General features: G+C 40.9%; 1 protein-coding gene across 1 annotated transcript in view; it reads right to left on the bottom strand.

Annotated features, from left to right (window-relative positions):
* Positions 1-1,632: 1,632 nt before the first annotated feature.
* Positions 1,633-20,703, bottom strand: part of LOC124862516 (rho GTPase-activating protein 44-like) — a 35,727-nt gene continuing 16,656 nt past the window's right edge. The window contains exons 9-22 of the mRNA XM_047356478.1: positions 18,802-18,883; positions 18,360-18,487; positions 17,999-18,110; positions 16,820-16,901; positions 16,559-16,639; positions 16,040-16,153; positions 15,866-15,957; positions 14,390-14,576; positions 13,699-13,716; positions 13,393-13,581; positions 11,870-12,382; positions 5,342-5,487; positions 4,854-5,240; positions 1,633-2,079 (exon numbers count right to left, since the gene is read on the bottom strand). Of these exons, the coding sequence (XP_047212434.1) occupies positions 1,925-2,079; positions 4,854-5,240; positions 5,342-5,487; positions 11,870-12,382; positions 13,393-13,581; positions 13,699-13,716; positions 14,390-14,576; positions 15,866-15,957; positions 16,040-16,153; positions 16,559-16,639; positions 16,820-16,901; positions 17,999-18,110; positions 18,360-18,487; positions 18,802-18,883 (2,286 nt within the window). The 3' untranslated portion in view covers positions 1,633-1,924. The remainder of the gene's footprint in view (positions 2,080-4,853; positions 5,241-5,341; positions 5,488-11,869; positions 12,383-13,392; positions 13,582-13,698; positions 13,717-14,389; positions 14,577-15,865; positions 15,958-16,039; positions 16,154-16,558; positions 16,640-16,819; positions 16,902-17,998; positions 18,111-18,359; positions 18,488-18,801; positions 18,884-20,703) is intronic.

The following is a 20,703-nucleotide window of genomic DNA, read 5'->3' as shown; positions in this document are numbered from 1 at the left end:
CAGTGATAAAAATATCTTTTGATGTAATACTTATCTATTATTTTCCTGTCTTTTCTCTTAAAGGCAACAGTTCATCCTCTATGGCATTTTGGTGTTTTTTTTTGTTTTGTTTCTGTAGTCACATACAGGTCCTTCTCAAAATATTAGCATATTGTGATAAAGTTCATTACTTTCCATAATGTCATGATGAAAATTTAACATTCATATATTTTAGATTCATTGCACACTAACTGAAATATTTTAGGTCTTTTATTGTCTTAATACGGATGATTTTGGCATACAGCTCATGAAAACCCAAAATTCCTATCTCACAAAATTAGCATATTTCATCCGACCAATAAAAGAAAAGTGTTTTTAATACAAAAAACGTCAACCTTCAAATAATCATGTACAGTTATGCACTCAATACTTGGTTGGGAATCCTTTTGCAGAAATGACTGCTTCAATGCGGCGTGGCATGGAGGCAATCCGCCTGTGGCACTGCTGAGGTCTTATGGAGGCCCAGGATGCTTCGATAGCGGCCTTTAGCTCATCCAGAGTGTTGGGTCTTGAGTCTCTCAACGTTCTCTTCACAATATCCCACAGATTCTCTATGGGGTTCAGGTCAGGAGAGTTGGCAGGCCAATTGAGCACAGTGATACCATGGTCAGTAAACCATTTACCAGTGGTTTTGGCACTGTGAGCAGGTGCCAGGTTGTGCTGAAAAATGAAATCTTCATCTCCATAAAGCTTTTCAGCAGATGGAAGCATGAAGTGCTCCAAAATCTCCTGATAGCTAGCTGCATTGACCCTGCCCTTGATAAAACACAGTGGACCAACACCAGCAGCTGACACGGCACCCCAGACCATCACTGACTGTGGGTACTTGACACTGGACTTCTGGCATTTTGGCATTTCCTTCTCCCCAGTCTTCCTCCAGACTCTGGCACCTTGATTTCTGAATGACATGCAGAATTTGCTTTCATCCGAAAAAAGTACTTTGGACCACTGAGCAACAGTCCAGTGCTGCTTCTCTGTAGCCCAGGTCAGGCGCTTCTGCCGCTGTTTCTGGTTCAAAAGTGGCTTGACCTGGGGAATGCGGCACCTGTAGCCCATTTCCTGCACACGCCTGTGCACGGTGGCTCTGGATGTTTCTACTCCAGATTCAGTCCACTGCTTCCACAGGTCCCCCAAGGTCTGGAATCGGCCCTTCTCCACAATCTTCCTCAGGGTCCGGTCACCTCTTCTCGTTGTGCAGCGTTTTCTGCCACACTTTTTCCTTCCCACAGACTTCCCACTGAGGTGCCTTGATACAGCACTCTGGGAACAGCCTATTCATGCAGAAATTTCTTTCTGTGTCTTACCCTCTTGCTTGAGGGTGTCAATAGTGGCCTTCTGGACAGCAATCAGGTTGGCAGTCTTACCCATGATTGGGGTTTTGAGTGATGAACCAGGCTGGGAGTTTTAAAGGCCTCAGGAATCTTTTGCAGGTGTTTAGAGTTAACTCGTTGATTCAGATGATTAGGTTCATAGCTCGTTTAGAGACCCTTTTAATAATATGCTAATTTTGTGAGATAGGAATTTTGGGTTTTCATGAGCTGTATGCCAAAATCATCCGTATTAAGACAATAAAAGACCTGAAATATTTCAGTTAGTGTGCAATGAATCTAAAATATATGAATGTTAAATTTTCATCATGACATTATGGAAAATAATGAACTTTATCACAATATGCTAATTTTTTGAGAAGGACCTGTAAACGTAAAAGCAAGCAGCTGAGAAAGATGAGTTTCTTTGCAACCTGTAGCGGATGTGAGGGAAGGTTAATGTTCTGGTTTCTGGTGGGTACTAGTGAGGCCAGTCTGTTGTCGTTTCCTTCAGGGCTTGGTGTCGACACTTCAATGCATGTACAGCCACCGGGATGCTGGTAAATGATGCCTCAGGGTCATAGAATAGTGCTCTGGGGTTCCTCCTCAGACACAGCATCCCCCTCTGGAGAGTCTGTCAATGCCAGGGACCTCCTGCAGGGGGCAGAGCTGAACTCATCGATGAGGCTGTCCAGATTGACATTGATGGAGGGGATTTCATAATTGAAGATATCTAATGGTGAGCATGATGGGGGAAAAGTGAGTGTGAAGAGTGAAATAGTGGAAATGGTATTGACAAAAAGAGGAAAGGGGAAGGCATAAGATGATGGTAATGAAGCAAAAATGGAAGAGAGCAGAAGTAATATTAATGGCTCTTATCTGAAATCATAGTGGCACAAGATGTTTGACCAGATTAAATAAATCTGTACATTATATTTACTTCACATTCTACACAGGGATGTTTTCAGTTTGATATTAACCATGGCAAACAACTAGTTTTGCACCAAAATTATTGATACCCCACAAACTTTCCCACATTTTGTCACATTACAACAAAAACTTCAACGTATTGCAGAATACACAATGTAACACATAAATGTGCAAAAGAAAGGAAAGGATATATGTGTCTTTCAAAAATGTTTACTTTACTAAAATCTATAAAGTGCGGCGTGTCTTTGTATTCTGCCATTACTTTGATACCCATTAATCAAACTAGTGTAACAAACTGTTTTAAGAACACATATAATAAGTAAATTGTGTGCAATTCCATCTCAGTATAAATTCAGACATTCTGTGAAGGCCTCAGTGGTTTGTTAGAGAACAATAATGTTCAAACTATATCATGAAGACATAGGAATACATCAAACAGGTCAGGGATGGTGTTGGACTAGTTTAAAGGAGGGAACGGTCAAGCAATATCTGAACAAAATAGAGCACTATTCCATCCAAAGTTCGAAAATGAAAACAGTATGCTACAACTACAATAATACTAATACTAAATCTACCTAAACATATGGGCTGGGCAAGGACTAATCAGAGAAGAAGCCAAGAGGCCCATGGTAAACCGTAAGGAGTTGTAAAGATTAACAGCTCAGGAGGGAGAATCTATTGAAATTACAAGAGTTACAAGAAGAAAGAGATTGTTGAAAAAGGTCATAAGTTCTGTCAAGTTGATGAAACAATGGAGCTAAATAAATGGAAATCTTGGAAGAAAAGTTGTTAAAAAGTGTGATGGAGGTTCACCTTAAAACAAGACAATAACCCTAGAAATACAGCCATTCTACAAAAAAAGAGTTGAGAAGAAAGCATATTCATGTGTTAGAAGGGCCCAGTCAAAGTCCCGGCGTAAATTCAATTGAGAATCTGCTGAAAGACTTGAAAACACTGTTCTCCATCCAATCAGTCTGAGCCTGATTTACTTTGTAACTCTTTCGATTTTTACCACATATCTGTTTCCTTCCAATTAAGGGTTATACTCTGCTTTGTGTTGTTCAGTCACATAAAATCCCAATAAAATACACTGAAGGTTTCAGGTTGTAACATGACAAAATATGACAAAAGTTCAAGGAACAATAATACTGTAAGGTACAGTATGTCACAGTTTTTTAAAACTTGAAACAACAAAAACACATTTTTGTCAGAAAAACTTCCAACAACACAGTGACACACAACACGTCTACAACAACGGCCAAAACACAGAGGCAACAAGATGTGTGTGTAGAACTCTGGAGAAAAATGGGACCGAGACAACCAAGTGGCTTAAAGTAACAATTAAAATCTCATGAATTCTACTCATAGTATTTGCAGAAAATATCAATAATTTAGTGTCTTGCACAGTTTACTGGAAGCCACATGTCTAAACAGACTGATGACTATTCCTGTGTAGGAATGAGGTGGAGCGTGGTAGGAGGTAGCAGAGGTTACAAAAAGCAATGAGTCTGCTGAGTAAAAGAGTAGGGGAGTTACCTGAAGACCCCTGAGAAAAGTGGCAGTGGGGTGTCTGCCAGCATGGGACTAGAAAATAAAAGGTAGAGGAAGGGGGGGGGGGGGGGCGGCTGCTTTTGAATGAATCCTTGTAAGCGATGGTTACTGCAATGTGAGCTCAGTGTGGTGCACTCTGGGAAATCCTTAAGCCAAGCATCACTGGTTCAACAACAAAGTGCAAAATACTATATTGCTGCCAAGAGAGCAATAGTTAATCTGACTGAGAACTGGGTGCAAGTGTTTGAGGCAGGCTGCAGGACACCCCAGAGGCATCCACACTACGAGGCCAGGCAGTGAGATGGAGTGCATGGGGCGGGGGGCGGTCTGGCTTACCCTAAAAGTCCCCCTCACATTTAGCCCACACTGAATCCCTGGCCTCACACAGCTGCAAAGTACACAATAGTAGCAAGGGGGGACAAGAGAATGATAAATATAACAAAGTAAAAAAAAGACTGGTATATATGAACAAAACACCTCATCATCAGAACATAATACTGTAAATATAATGTGGGATTCTCTGACTATGTTTCCACGTCTGCTCACAAGGAGAGACGCTTGTCCTGTGCAAACTGTGTAAGCCACTGACCTACCTCTGCCGCATGGGGGGTCTGGGCAACACAGATAAACAGAGAGCACATGATGAATCTAATGGCAAACTTCCATACAAGCAGGACGAGCTATGCTGTTTTGATGTTTCCGCACGTTACCCAGAAACATCATCACATAACACAAGCAATGAATACATAGGTCAAGGAGATCTGTTCACTAGACAGTAAAAATACTAATATTAACGTTGCATCATTCTCAGGTGTCTGTGTCTAAGAGGCCACTTTGTTTTCATTCAGATATTTCTTTGGGAGGTGTCATTTAAGGGGAGAGGGGTCTTCTGTGTCTATAGTCCTAAAGGGTCCTACACTCGTCCACCGTCTCCATTGGACAGAGCCACAGCGAGTCTGAGAGAGGGCCGCTGCAGCCCCACCTGTGGTGGCGGTGGGGGGGTTGTTTCCAATGGCTGGTGTTTACCTGTAGACATGCTCTCTTCAGGAGACAGTCCATCCAGTAGGCCCTGCTCCAGAGGCTGAGGGACTGGAACCATGGGCGGGGGAGCTGGGGGTGGCTGAGGAGGGGGCAGGCTCGGTCTTTGCCTGGGTTTAAGGGCAGGCCGCGACTTGGTAAGCGTCCCAGAAAGGGAGGGTGGTGATGATAGGGAGTGGGTTGGCCCGAGTGGAGTCTGCCCAGGGGAGGATGGAGGTAACTGCCCTGGAGGATAGGTCAGTCCATAAGGGGAAGGGGTGCTGGGAGGTGTAGGGGACAGGCTTATTGGTGATGGCTGACCTGTGGACTGGTCAGACATCCCTCCAGACTGACCGTAGGGGACCTTTGGAGGCACAGGGGCCAACTTCTTGGAACCTATAAACAGAGGGAATATTTTCATCACTCTGAAAATATCAATACAAATCATATTTACGTTTTGAGATTCAGCGAGAGCTCACAGTAAGACAGGTACTGACCTTTGCGCAGGGCGTGTGGACTGTGCTCAGTAGAGTGGGGGGACTGGCTGCTGCTCTGAGGGCTACAGCTGGGGGGCACCGTTGGACTTGCCACCTGGATGCCTTTGTGCCCGGTTACAGGGGACAGCTCTTTACTCTTTAGTGAACTGTAAAATAGGCAGAGATTATTATCTGTACCAGAATGGAAACAGAAAATAATTAAAACAAAATAAAATTAAAATAAAAACAAAGGAAAATGGATTGCTTGCGTTATGTCACCTCAACACCACAACAACTATAACCACCATCATCACCATCACTTGTAACATATAAATTACACTCCTACCAAAATAAAAAATGTGTTCTGAAAACCACATTATATGGAGAACAAAAGAACAACTAACAGTTAAAACTAAAACAGTCATAAGATTTAGGAGATGTGTAAACACACAAAAACATGGAGTTTCTAAAAGCCTCAAAAATAGTTGTCGTCATTCTGCACAGCCGTTTCCAATTATTTACACTAAGTATGTCATTAAAAAGCATGAGGAACTGTGAATTTCTACTCTCACAGGACACCTACGACAACTTGTGAATAGAATTTTGTGAAACTTGCCCGTAAAGCCCATCTGTATTGTGAATTCATATGATTTCATTGTGAAAGCTCAATTTCAAAATGTTTCTGCCCAAATATAAATCTACTGCAAACCCTTAATACGACAGACCATGTTTTAGTAGGACAAAATATTTTTTTATTTACAAACAGCAAATACATGTTATCAGTAAACCTATTTGTCACTCATGTTACTCTTTGTCACGTGACAGAATTGTAGCCTGTTTAACAGCGATGTCAACACTTTTTTTCATGCAGGCCAAGAAAAGGTTTATAGTAATTTTTTTTAATCAATTTTAACTTAACATGCAATACACAGGTCCTTCTCAAAATATTAGCATATTGTGATAAAGTTCATTACTTTCCATAATGTCATGATGAAAATTTAACATTCATATATTTTAGATTCATTGCACACTAACTGAAATATTTCAGGTCTTTTATTGTCTTAATACGGATGATTTTGGCATACAGCTCATGAAACCCAAAATTCCTATCTCACTAAATTAGCATATTTCATCCGACCAATAAAAGAAAAGTCTTTTTAATACAAAAAACGTCAACCTTCAAATAATCATGTACAGTTATGTACTCAATACTTGGTTGGGAATCCTTTTGCAGAAATGACTGCTTCAATGCGGCGTGGCATGGAGGCAATCAGCCTGTGGCACTGCTGAGATCTTATGGAGGCCCAGGATGCTTCGATAGCGGCCTTTAGCTCATCCAGAGTGTTGGGTCTTGAGTCTCTCAACGTTCTCTTCACAATATCCCACAGATTCTCTATGGGGTTCAGGTCAGGAGAGTTGGCAGGCCAATTGAGCACAGTGATACCATGGTCAGTAAACCATTTACCAGTGGTTTTGGCACTGTGAGCAGGTGCCAGGTCATGCTGAAAAATGAAATCTTCATCTCCATAAAGCTTTTCAGCAGATGGAAGCATGAAGTGCTCCAAAATCTTCTGATAGCTAGCTGCATTGACCCTGCCCTTGATAAAACACAGTGGACCAACACCAGCAGCTGACACGGCACCCCAGACCATCACTGACTGTGGGTACTTGACACTGGACTTCTGGCATTTTGGCATTTCCTTCTCCCCAGTCTTCCTCCAGACTCTGGCACCTTGATTTCCGAATGACATGCAGAATTTGCTTTCATCCGAAAAAAGTACTTTGGACCACTGAGCAACAGTCCAGTGCTGCTTCTCTGTAGCCCAGGTCAGGCGCTTCTGCCGCTGTTTCTGGTTCAAAAGTGGCTTGACCTGGGGAATGCGGCACCTGTAGCCCATTTCCTGCACACGCCTGTGCACGGTGGCTCTGGATGTTTCTACTCCAGACTCAGTCCACTGCTTCCGCAGGTCCCCCAAGGTCTGGAATCAGCCCTTCTCCACAATCTTCCTCAGGGTCCGGTCACCTCTTCTCGTTGTGCAGCGTTTTCTGCCACACTTTTTCCTTCCCACAGACTTCCCACTGAGGTGCCTTGATACAGCACTCTGGGAACAGCCTATTCGTTCAGAAATTTCTTTCTTTGTCTTACCCTCTTGCTTGAGGGTGTCAATAGTGGCCTTCTGGACAGCAGTCAGGTCGGCAGTCTTACCCATGATTGGGGTTTTGAGTGATAAACCAGGCTGGGAGTTTTAAAGGCCTCAGGAATCTTTTGCAGGTGTTTAGAGTTAACTCGTTGATTCAGATGATTAGGTTCATAGCTCGTTTAGAGACCCTTTTAATGATATGCTAATTTTGTGAGATAGGAATTTTGGGTTTTCATGAGCTGTATGCCAAAATCATCCGTATTAAGACAATAAAAGACCTGAAATATTTCAGTTAGTGTGCAATGAATCTAAAATATGTGAATGTTAAATTTTCATCATGACATTATGGAAAATAATGAACTTTATCACAATATGCTAATTTTTTGAGAAGGACCTGTATATCAAGGAATTGAACAAAGTCTATCTTGTAACTAAGAACTCGTGTTTTAAGGAGACTAGTGAGTACTTTTTGGCTGCCTTCGAATTCAGGGGTCACCACAGCAAACAACTTCGACACAGACTTGGGGGATTTTTTACACCAGATGCCCTTCCTGATGTCTCTCGTATCAAAGATGCAGACTTAGCTGGGTACACCCACCATAGACGGCTATCGTCTCAATCAGACTACTTGTATAAAGGTTTAGTAATAATGATAATAAAAAAATAGTCAAATGTTTGTAGAAAAAGGATCTGTGAATCATTGTAGATTCAAATCTTAAAAAGATTCATGGACATTTCCCTTCTTTAAAGAAATGGATACGATTTCTTTACTTTTTTGGGTCGATATATTTTAATTTTCTAGGTTTAGAAAACTTTTTCTTGTCACTCTGAGTGACAATAGAGAAAATAATTGCTGTTTTTAGCCAGAATTAATCAAAGGTTGTGAAAAAGTCAGAAGATGTCTGTGATAATATTACCCTGAAATTAAAATAAAAGCAAAAAAATAAAAAGCATTGTAGAAAAAATGGACATCCCTACTGTTTGTAAAAGAGCTTGGTTTTTCAAAACATGATGCTCATCAAAATATGAGAAAAAATATATGGTTAAAGATAAATGTCTCATTGTTACCTCAGTGGCTAGAAGTAAAATATAGATATGTAGCCTTTATTTGCGATTGTTTCTTAAAAATGAAGATGCCAAGGACAATACAGCATCAAATTCAAAGTTCGGACGTCACGGACAAAGGTAAAGAATGTCTTTATTACATTTGCCCTCACATTAGTTTTTGTTCAGACACTATACATAAATCCACAGCTGGTCAGTGTTTTGTTGCATTAATAGTTCATCTTTTTCTGCATTGTTTCAAAACACCAAATAGGATACATACCAATAAATGGAATAAAACTGATCAGACAAGTTGTGAAATATTTCCATAATGTCTGCATCTAAAGTCAAAACAAATGAAAGAGCAATCCCCTTATAGTACTTAAATGACATTACCAATGCTTGGTTTATTGTTAGTGATTTTATGTCACCCACACCCCCAGTGATCCTTGCCTAAATCTGGGCAGCCAATTCTAAAAATTTTTAAAAAATAGGATATAGGATATATTTCGTTAATCTAACAATTCTGGGTTTTCCTTGACATTCTAAGTGTTTTCACCCTTTACAATGACATTGATGGTTAAAAAAGACTGTAATGGATACTGATCTCTCCTGCTCTGTGTTGTGCTCCCTAGACAGATGTTCATATAAAATATTGAGCTGTACAGGGAAAAACTGAAACGGCAGTCATTACATGTTATGTTTAAAGCAGACCAGTAGGGTATTAAAATATGAGCCAAATTATCAACAAGTCATATCAAAATAAAGAGTAAACATGCTTATGTTACCCTAGCAATAAAAAAACTCCTACACATGAAACATCTTTAGCAGGAACAAGAAGTTATTTTATTAAAGATGTTATATGTGTCACATACAGGGGTTGGACAATGAAACTGAAACACCTGGTTTTAGACCACAATAATTTATTACTATGATGTAGGGCCTCCTTTGGCAGTCAATACAGTGTCAATTTGTCTTGGGAATGACATATACAAGTCCTGCACAGTGGTCAGAGGGATTTTAACCCATTCTTCTTGCAGGATAGTGGCCAGGTCACTACGTGATACTGGTGGAGGAAAACGTTTCCTGACTCGCTCCTCCAAAACACCCCAAAGTGGCTCAATAATATTTAGATCTGGTGACTGTGCAGGCCATGGGAGATGTTCAACTTCACTTTCATGTTCATCAAACCAATCTTTCACCAGTCTTGCTGTGTGTATTGGTGCATTGTCATCCTGATACACGGCACCGCCTTCAGGATACAATGTTTGAACCATTGGATGCACATGGTCCTCAAGAATGGTTCGGTAGTCCTTGACAGTGACGTGCCCATCTAGCACAAGTATTGGGCCAAGGGAATGCCATGATATGGCAGCCCAAACCATCACTGATCCACCCCCATGCTTCACTCTGGGCATGCAACAGTCTGGGTGGTACGCTTCTTTGGGGCTTCTCCACACCGTAACTCTCCCGGATGTGGGGAAAACAGTAAAGGTGGACTCATCAGTGAACAATACATGTTTCACATTGTCCACGGCCCAAGATTTGCGCTCCTTGCACCATTGAAACCGAAGTTTGGCATTGGCATGAGTGACCAAAGGTTTGGCCATAGCAGCCCAGCCGTGTATATTGACCCTGCGGAGCTCCTGACGGACAGTTCTGGTGGAAACAGGAGAGTTGAGGTGCACATTTAATTCTGCTGTGATTTGGGCAGCCGTGGTTTTATGTTTTTTGGATACAATCGGGGTTAGCACCCGAACATCCCTTTCAGACAGCTTCCTCTTGCGTCCAACGTTAATCCTGTTGGATGTGGTTCGTCCTTCTTGGTGGTTTGCTGACATTACCCTGGATACCGTGGCTCTTGATACATCACAAAGACTTGCTGTCTTGGTCACAGATGCGCCAGCAAGACATGCACTAACAATTTGTCCTTTTTTTAACTCTGGTATGTCACCCATAATGTTGTGTGCATTTCAATATTTTGAGCAAAACTGTGCTCTTACCCTGCTAATTGAACCTTCACACTCTGCTCTTACTGGTGCAATGTGCAATCAATGAAGACTGGCTACCAGGGTGGTCCAATTTAGCCATGAAACTTCCCACACTAAAATGACAGGTGTTTCAGTTTCATTGTCCAACCCCTGTATATTGCCAACATCACATTTGAGTCACATATATGTGAAGAAACATCAGACTGTCCTAGTAAAATTAAAATATTCTCTCATGAAAAACAGGTCCTATGGCATTTGGAACATAAGTGCTCAGTAATTTATAGGGGAATGCCATCACAATATAATAATAATAAAAAGTTTGAGTATTGTTTACTAAAAGAACTCCAAACATCTTGAGTTTTTAGGCATATAGCCTGTATAGCATTGATTTAAATGTCATCTCTATACTGGCAAATAGCTGTTGTTTTTTTTAAGATATCTTTTCAGAACTAGAGGCCTTCTTTTTTTGACAGTAGGCAGACAGGAAAGAGGGGCAGACATTCGGCCATGGTTGCTGGGTCCAGAACTTGAACCCGGGATGGTCACATCAAAGACTATAACCTCTATATATGGTCGTGTGCTTAACCCCTACACCACCAGCACCGCACCTGCGGATAGCTGCTCTTGAACAACTTAGATCAGTATCATAGGTGAAAAAAGATTTTGACATTCTGAGAAAGATTTTTAATCATTCAGATTTTACAAATGAATATATTCTACATTATTAAAGATATATAATGTTCTTTTTTAATCTTTCTTTATGATATAAATCAAACTTGACTTTTTGTGTAGCAACTCAAGATTTTATTCAGTCACCAAATTTCTAACCACAGCAAACCTTCACCATGCTGGAGGACATTGGACAAATTTTGGTTTCATATGTATGATGAGTTGTGTGTGACAAGCCACGGTGTCACTAATTGAGCTGTTTTGTCAGAAAAAATCACACTCTCCTTTGTTCTAAAAACCAACAAAACAATGTGTTAGCGAAACGACCAAAGTGAGCCTTAAACATAAAATTATGAGCTTTGCTGAAAGATGCTTCTGCTCTATAGCAGTCTATACTGTTATTGGGAACCTAAAGCTGTAGATATTAGAGTCCTTAACAACACAAAAACGTTTTGTATGCGTTGGTTAAAAACACTGCTGTAAACATCAAAATAACAATCATACAGTATTTGAACATTTTTGGTTACTGGGGTACCCAACTTTACAGACTTTTCCAGACAAGATGAGTGTCAAAGAATCTGAGGTCTCAACTGAAAAGGGAGCGGTGAAAAAGGATAAAGCAAATATGAGCCAGCGAACTAGAAGAGAAAAATAGCTGCCACTCTATGATGCACCCACAGTGGCCACAGGAGTGTTGTATTTACCTAGTCAGCCTGGGGGGTCCTCTCTCTCGGGTACATGGACAGGCAGCCCACGGTGGGGGTGGGGGAGCAGACGAAGGGAGGCTAGGGGGGTTGCTGTGACTCTGGTCATGGCGGGTTAGTAGCAGGGGGGTTTTGACATAGAGTGGTGAGGCGTTTATGTCGGGTGGCGGGCCTTGTGACATGTCACCTGGCGGGCTGTGCTTAGGGAAGTGCAGACAGCTAGGTTTGGGGTTCGAATTGATGTCAAGTGACGAGGAGGAGGAAGAGGAAGAGGAGGAAGGGGGTGGGGCGGGAGGAGTGAAGCCAGACCAGTGCACTGGGGGTGGTGGCGAGCCAGGGGGCTGGGACTCCGGACCTGGTGCCACCGGACGAGCGCAGGGTGGGGGTTTGGGATAAAAGTGGTGGGGGGCAGAGTGGCATGAGGAGGAAGGGTAAGGAGGGGGTGGCCGGTCCTCCCCAGGGGTTGGGTGGGCATAAGAGGTGTCTGGCCGATTGAGCGACACGTTGTCTGAGCTGTAGACATTAAGAAAATAGACAGCACAAATAAAACAGCTCTAGTGGTTGAACAGGGAAACGCACTGGAGAAATAAAGAAAAAAAAACTGTTGCCATGATTCGGTGTTAGTTGTTCTGTAGCTAAAACACTGTAAAAAAGCATTTTAGGCAGAGGTTATGGAACCAGCCTTAGGACAAAGCAAGCCCAGTTTAAAGTGCAAATACAAAGACAAGCACGAAGAAAAAGCAGAAAAAAAAGTTTTATTGGCAAAGGAAAAGAATACAGCGTGTAAGACTTCCTCTGTGATCACCTTGTGTCTGCACACTGCAGAGAGCTATGAGGATCTTTCTCTGTTAGCCAAAGCATTCGTCTGCAGCTCACAATATTATCAAGTTGCTCTCCTCACTGCCGGAAATGGAAACCAGAATTCAGCCTATATGACTTGTTTGCATCCCAGGTCCTGCAGTCAGCCCAGGGCAGTGTGAAACAGACACAAAACCCTTTCAATGACTGAAAGAGCCATGGGAAATGAGGGTAAAGCAAGCCAAATCATCTGCCACACGGGCAGAGAACGTGACTGAGAGTTGAATATTTATGTGTTTTAAGGTGATAATGAAGACCCAAAAATGCTAAAATCAGTGTGTCATAACAGAAAGAAAATTAATTAATTGCAGGCTAAAAAAAGCCAAGGCAATACTGAGATATGAGATATTTTAGCATGCTTGCAAGGACCGACAAATAGAAGCTCAGCCATTAACACAAATGCAAATTCATCACAGAATTTGGACAAACATTTTTACAGTTACAGACACATGACAAAGATGTGAAGTGAGAACTCAACAAAGCAGAATTTGAAACAGAAAAGAATAAGACAAAAACATCTGGGAGACATTGCAAATTAACAGAAAGATGGGTAACACACCCTCTCATCCGAGAATGCTGATGGTGGTGATGATGGTGGGGACAGTAAGAATGACCTGGTGTGAATATGTGAGCGATAAGGGTAGAGTGTCCTCATAGTAACTTACCAAATCCTTTCTTCAAGCGGTGGCGTAGCCGAGGGCGAGGTGATGAGCTCTCCGGGCTGCTCGGGGATGAGCGTGTCAGCGGAGGAGCCAGGTCCTTGCATGCCAGGAGGGGTGGAGGAAGCCTTGCGCGTCAGAGTAGCTGAACCCTTGCGAGACACCCAGGAGGTATCCATCACTCGGACGCCCATACTGGCAAGAAACACACATCCAGAGTTATTTACGATGGTAGAAATGAGTATATGAATTTATCGGAGAAAGAGGGAGGGTGGGAGGTAAAGAAGTGGGAAAAATGGAATGATACGGTACCTTTGTATCTTCCTAATGCTGCGTTAGTAGGGGAGATAAAAGGCAAAAGGGATATGAGGTCATGAGGAATGCAAATATGGTTTACAATACAAGAGTATAAGAGAGGAAGATGAGATACACTACAGAGGTGGACAAGAAGAAGGGATTTTCAGTAGGTGAGAGGAGGTTTTTGGCAACATTACACCATTATGGAGGATTCAGTATTTCATTACTTGAAATAAACTAAAACTATTTATTGCTGTCTTCTAGTTTAGTCTTATCATTTTTCTTTATCCGCTGGCAGAGTGAATGAGTCAGGCCAGATGATGCACTAGCCAGACTGTGAAGGAGGAGGTCAAGGTGGGAAGATAAGAAGATAAGTCAAGAAAAATATTTCCCTGAGAAAAAAAAAAAAGAACTAGCAGCCCTCCATCAGAAGATTGTTGTTGAGACAATGATACTAAGGCAATTTAGACCCCCATTTGCTGATGAATCCTGAGAACATGTGAGTGTATTTTCATGTAGGAGAATGATTAGTGGGCAGATATTACGATCCTCTCTCTGTCACCTGTGGAGTTTTCTAACATAAGAGACAAAAGTTAATATTTCCCGAATGTTTCCCTACTTAAATGTATTGATTCAGTCTCAGACACATGAAAAGAGACATGGGTGAGAAGAAAGAGCAGCAGAAAAGCAGCACTTGGCATCATACCCGTCTTTCTTGTAAAACTCCAGCATCATGTTGTCAGTGGCGACACTCAGTGGGCGCCGGCTCTGGTCATGCTGCTGCTGCTTGCGTTCCGACTGGTCCATGTCCGGAGAGGGCATGGAGCTGTAGTTGGAGTTGTGGTTGGTGTGAATCGGGCTACCATAGCAGCCTGTCAGGTTGAATTCAATCTCTGCAGCAGAAGCAGACACATCTGTAATACTGTAATACAGTACTATATAAAAGCAATCAGATTCATTAAACTTTTTCAAAACCACAAATTGTATATTTTATTGAGATTTTATGTAACAGACCAATACAAGGTAGTACATAATTGTAAAGTAGAAGAAAAGGGATAAATGATTTACCAATTCTTTAAACAAATCAAGATCTAAAAGACTGTGCCGAACATTTGTATTCAGGCTCCCTGAGTCATTTCATTTGCAATTACAGCTGCAAGTCTTTTGAGATACATATGTCTCTACCAGCTTTGCAAATGTGAAAAGCAATTTTCTTGGATTTTGGTCTGGACTTCACCTGAGCCACTCTAACACAGCTCTAGCTATATATTTAGAGTCGTTGTCCCCCACAACATGATGAAACATGTGTTTCAGTATGTTTAGGAGGAAGTGCTACACAAATAGTACTTTCAGTCAGTCTTTCAGACAACTATGGATTTCTTCTAGCAACTCTTCCATAAAGGCCTGATTTATACAGAGTGTGTAATAGTTGAGAATAATTATCCCACATGACTCTGCTGCTTTTCCAGTTACCATACGTCTCTTGGCTGCTTCTCTAAATCATTTTCTCCTTGCTCAGTCTGTTAGTTTAGGTACGGTAATATGGTTTTCATTTGTTCCTTGGTCTTCAAGATGATCAACGTAGGTCAGCAATGTTCTGTAAGAAACTTTTGAGGCCTTCACAGAGGTATTATTACTCAGATTATATTGCAAAGAGGCACTATTTACTAATTTGATGGCTTCTGAAAGCATTTGGTTGCACCTGATTTTATTTTGAATTTATCAGATTAAAGAAGCCGAATATAAATGCACAACACACTTACAAGATCGTTTTTATTTGAAAAATTAAGAACCATGTTTCATTTTTCTTTTAGATCTGTCCAGTCCACCACACATGGACCTTTATATGTTATATAAGATAAAGAGGAAAGTCGGTACTATAAAGTATTGAAATTATGTTGATGAGTTTTTGACAAAAATATGCATATTGTTATGCAAACATAACTCAAAACCTTGTTGGGTTTGTAAATTGTCTGATCAAGAGCTTCTTCAGATGCACTATTTCTGACCTAGAAATACTGATACAGTTTGCTCATGTTACTATAGTACTACACATAAGAAAAAGTAAGTAGAAAGTATCTTCACCAAGATGATCCAATAACACAGTATAGTTGCAATAATATAAAATATCTTTCCTACTCATTGGAATGCTGCCTCCTTTATGTATTAATGTTATTCTGACCTCCAGGAAAGAACCAATCAGCATGCTGAATAATTGGCTCAATGATGCCAACAATCTGCAGAGAAACAGTGGTCATCATCTCCGTCATGTTCCTAGAAAGAGGAGGTAGCAGCTGGTTTACACACAAATCAGAACCAACATTTGGTAAATTAAGAATGAATTAGGAATACATACGGTTCTGTTTGTGTCCACAGCAAGTTAGGTCCAAGGACAATGGCCATATTACCAGGAGTCATTTTGTTTGAGTCCTGGTATTCACTCAGCTTGGCTAAAAATTTTACAAGATATCTGCAGGGTTGGACAAAAGAGTCAGTTTTTAAGATGACACACTTGTTCAAGTATTAGGCTGTGTTTGTATTTTTTATTAAACATTTTAGCAGGTTGCAGTAATGTTATTGGTGTAGATGATTAGGTTGCAATCTTTACAATCACAGGTAGTAAACCAGGGAAAATGTAACACTCCTTGTCTTCAGGTGGTGCACTGATCAATAATGAAAAAGTAATGTCTTCCTTTGATTTCAGAAATGTGCAAATTTGCATTAAAACCAGGATTAATTTTTAAGGAGGGAATAGATTTAGGAAGTAAGATAGATTTTGTACACGTTCTTATCATGATCAGCATGATGTACCTGTGACATTGTGTTTGGGTTAGAAAATAATTAAATGTGCTAAAACTAAGATAAAGCAGCTCACCTGAAATTGTTTAGGTTGTCTGTGGGGAGTTTGTCACATACTGCCATTAAGGCTTGTAGTCTCTTGTCCATATCTTGAATGCTGTGGAGACATTAATTATAAAAAGAAATCCTAGCAGCTTATTTTTGTTCCATGTTTTAATAAATGTTACCACTTCCCATGTTGGCAGCCATTCAACTCTTTATTAAGACTGGACTATTTTCTAGTTATCATAGCCAATGGCACAAAGAAATGTTTTTTAATGAGAGAACAGCAACTCACTTGGAGGCCTGAATCCATTCATCATAAAGTTCAGTGGTCATTAGCGGCTCGGGGAGTTCACGGAGGTATGATTTCAGAGCCCCTGCGGTCAAGAAAAATAAGACAAGGAGAGAAAAAATGTGCTCAGCTTTCTGAGAGGGTAGAGGGTTGTTTCTTTCTCTCCTTCAAGAGCTTGTGAGGCCATGCCCCATATATTCATTCCCCTCCAGCAGGCTGACAGATTCAGCCTGCTCAACACAGGTTTCATGCTCATATTTTTAAAAGACGACAATATCTGATCAGGATTACGGACAGTCTTTAAACAGCTTCTTTCAAATCCATTATATTGCTTTCCAAAAGTTTTAACACCCTCTAAATGTTTCACCTTTTTTACTTCATAACAACTTCAGTGTATTTTATTAAGGTTTCATGTTTATTCCAACACATAGTACTGTATGGTTGTGGAGAAGACAGAGCAGGATTCATGGCTTTCGATATTTTTTAACAAAAGGGTGTCATGGATATGTGTTCTTGAGGCCCTCGATTCAATAGTGTTCAACTGTCTTTTGCTGCAACTTTAAAGTGGCTGTTCTGCTGGAAGGTGAACACAAGTCGCTTAAACCAACAAGGTATTTTTTTCCAGGATTGCCCTGTATTAACCTTCATCGATCTTCCCATCTACTCTGACCAGCTTCAACTGTCCGAGTTTAAGAAAAACATCCCCACTGCATGATGGTGCCAGCACTGTGTTTCCTTGTGTGGGCAGTGTGTTCAGGGTGACGTGCAGGGTTAGTTTTCCACAAACAGCGTTTTATATATGGGCCACAAAGTTCAACTCTGGTCTCATTTGACCAAAGCACCTTTTTCCACAAGTTTGGTGTAAATCCTACATGGCTTTTGGCAAACTGCAGTCAGAACCTTACACAGATTACTTTTCACCACTCTTCCATAAAGGTCTGATTTATACTGCTTATACTACTATATTACTTATACGACTAAAAGATCCTCTCATCTGACAGAATATGAAGGGAAAAAGTTAGGGTATGACACCTTTCTAAGCACTCTATGTCCAAAATCCATCAAGAACTAAACTGAATTACAAATTGTTTTTCACATGAAAATCCTTGTGTTTAATTACTGAGCAACAATAACAACAATTGAAAACGACTTGGAACTTGCATTTGTGTGTCTGACATTCACCTGCGATGGCATGTGGGTCGGAGGAGTACTCCTGCACATCAAGAACTCCACAGTCCAGCGAAGCTTTCAGCTTCTTCAGCTTGGATGCAGATGGAGCCACTCTAAAGAGACCCTATAGACGACGCAATAGACGACACACCAGGGAATCACATTAACACCAGTAAACACCACATGTATGGTGGAAACACTACGAGGTGTGAATTAACCAATAACATGCTAAAAGTGCATATGTTCAGACATTTGAATGTAATCTTAATGGGGTATGCATTTGGGCTTATTTTGCATGCAAGAAACAAAACACAACTTTCACACCTACAAGGTGTAGGTTTTGCTTGAGCGGGTGAGTGTGTTTGTTCTGTACCTCCTCTTGCATGCCACATTCTAACAACATGGTGACGCAGGCCTCGATGGGAAACGCAATCTCTCTCCCACTAATATTCAAGTGCTCCTCTAGAGACTTGCCAAATGATGGCTTCTCTACCCACGCCTCTGCAACACAAAGCGGAATACAGACGAAAGAAAACATAAGTTGCAAATCTGTCATATTTATGAGGAAGATTTTCAAGGATGTTAGCATCATTATAGAAAATCTGAACAATCTATGCAAATTTATCTGGTTTTACATTTTGTTTAAACCAGTACACTATGATTACTACAGTACATAATTTTTGCTTAATTAAGTTGTTATTTGACATGTCAGAGCGCATAGGTTTTCTTTTAAATGGTACCGTTATATAGCTATAGGTGCAGAAAGAGAACGGATCTCCACTCATAGACACCTCCACGCACATTGCATGACTCACCTTGGTGAGCTTTAATCTGGGGCAGGACACTGTGAAGAATTTCTAATGACTTCCTGTGATATTCTGCCTGTGTTTCTATTAGCTACAAAGAAAGGAAAGAGAGAAGGCGATAACAATCACCATTTTATAGCGAGATTGTATGCAGAAATGCATATATAGTGTCATTAAAACGTATTCATACCCCTCAATCATTTTTGCATTTTCTCATGTTAGGACAACCAATTTTAATTTATTTTATCTGGATTTTATGTGATGGACCAAAAAAGTAGTATGTAAATGTGATGTGAAAGGATAAGGATCCATCCATCCATGGTCTAAACTGCAGGACTGCAGTGGTACTGGTGCCATAATAAGGGTACATGGTTTTCAAAACATTTTCCTTACAAAAATCTAAAAGGTGGATAATGGAAAAAGCATGGCCAAGTGCAAACTTACTAAGAGATTTATATTTAGCAAGAAGAGCATTAACAAGAGTTGCAGCCAAAAGGCCCATGGCAAATTTGGAGGAACTGCAGAGATCCATAACTTCAAAGTGAGAATTAGTTGCTTTTAAGTCAGGTTTAGCCTAAACCGGCTCAGTTATGGTTGAGGTGCAAACACACCCTCCATTTCTGCTACCTGTATGACCCCTTCTCTTTTCCAATGGTTATAGTCAGTCTGACAGAGAGAGGTATCCCAATCATTGTGGTTTTTAGTATAACAATGACCATCAGTGGGACCCTTTGTGAGGTGCCTTGAGACGACATTGTTGTAAATAAGTGCCGTTTAACTAAATAATCTGAACTGAAACTATCTGTGTAGTTATGCTGCCATAGGCTTAGGCTGCTGGAGGACATAACAACCACTTTCACCCTCTTCGCTACATTCTCACACTACTCTTCAATTTTGCATTATTTGCTGTTATTTCAGTTTTTAACCTTGTTCTCTCTTTTCTCTTCCTAGAAGATACACCTGGCCTGACTCTGTGTCTACCTGTGACACCTTTCTGGAGAGGGGCATCATCCAAGCTTCTGCTGACAACAACTTAATGCTCACCCTCTACCAATGATCCACATGGCCCTGTCTTTTAGTGTTTAACCCTTTCTCTCTCCTAGACATGGCGATTGACTGAGCTTAACTGTAACTAACTGTATGTGCTCTCTTTCAGACTCTAACCTTAAAAACTGGCTCAGAGTTTATCTGTTCTTTCTTTCTAGTTGAAACGACTAAAGGAGTTACATCCATCAACATTTACTTTTCCTTCCCATAGAAAGTACTTCTGGATCAGTGCTTCTTTGTTCTTTTTGTGTCTCTGCTCTGTTCTCTCAAACCATCAGTCGGTAATGGCAGATGGCCGCTCACACTGAGCCTGGTTCTGCTGGAGGTTTCTTCCTGTTAAAAGGGAGTTTTTCCTCTCCACTGTCGCTACATGCATGCTCAGTATGAGGGATTGCTGCAAAGTCAACGCCAGTGACTGTCCACTGTCTCTACATGCTCATCCAGGAGGAGGGAATGCTGCAAGTCACTGACTGGATGCAATCTGCTGGGTTTCCTTAGATAGAAAAACGTTTTATCCAATTTGAATAAAAAGCTAACTCCGACTGCACTGTTCAATGGTTAGGATTAATTGGAATGTATGTACCTGACTGTTGTGAAGTGCCTTGAGACAACATGTGTTGTGAATTGGCGCTATATAAATAAAACTGAATTGAATTGAATTAAGTTTCTACTATTAGTTGTGCACATCACAAATCCAGCTTTAATGGAGAAGGGCAAGATGAAAGTGATGATTAAAAGAAAGCTGTGCTACAAGCCATGTAGGGGAAACAGGAGACACATCAAAGAAGGTGTCTGGTCAGATGAAATTTAAATGAAGCTTTTGTGGCAAACATGCAAAACATTGTGTGGTAGGAAACAGTTCAA

This window comes from Girardinichthys multiradiatus, chromosome X (assembly GCF_021462225.1).
Source record: "Girardinichthys multiradiatus isolate DD_20200921_A chromosome X, DD_fGirMul_XY1, whole genome shotgun sequence".
NCBI classification, from domain to species: domain Eukaryota; kingdom Metazoa; phylum Chordata; class Actinopteri; order Cyprinodontiformes; family Goodeidae; genus Girardinichthys; species Girardinichthys multiradiatus.
The sequence above is the reverse complement of the archived record's forward strand: the minus strand, read 5'-3'. Positions and strand labels throughout refer to the sequence as shown.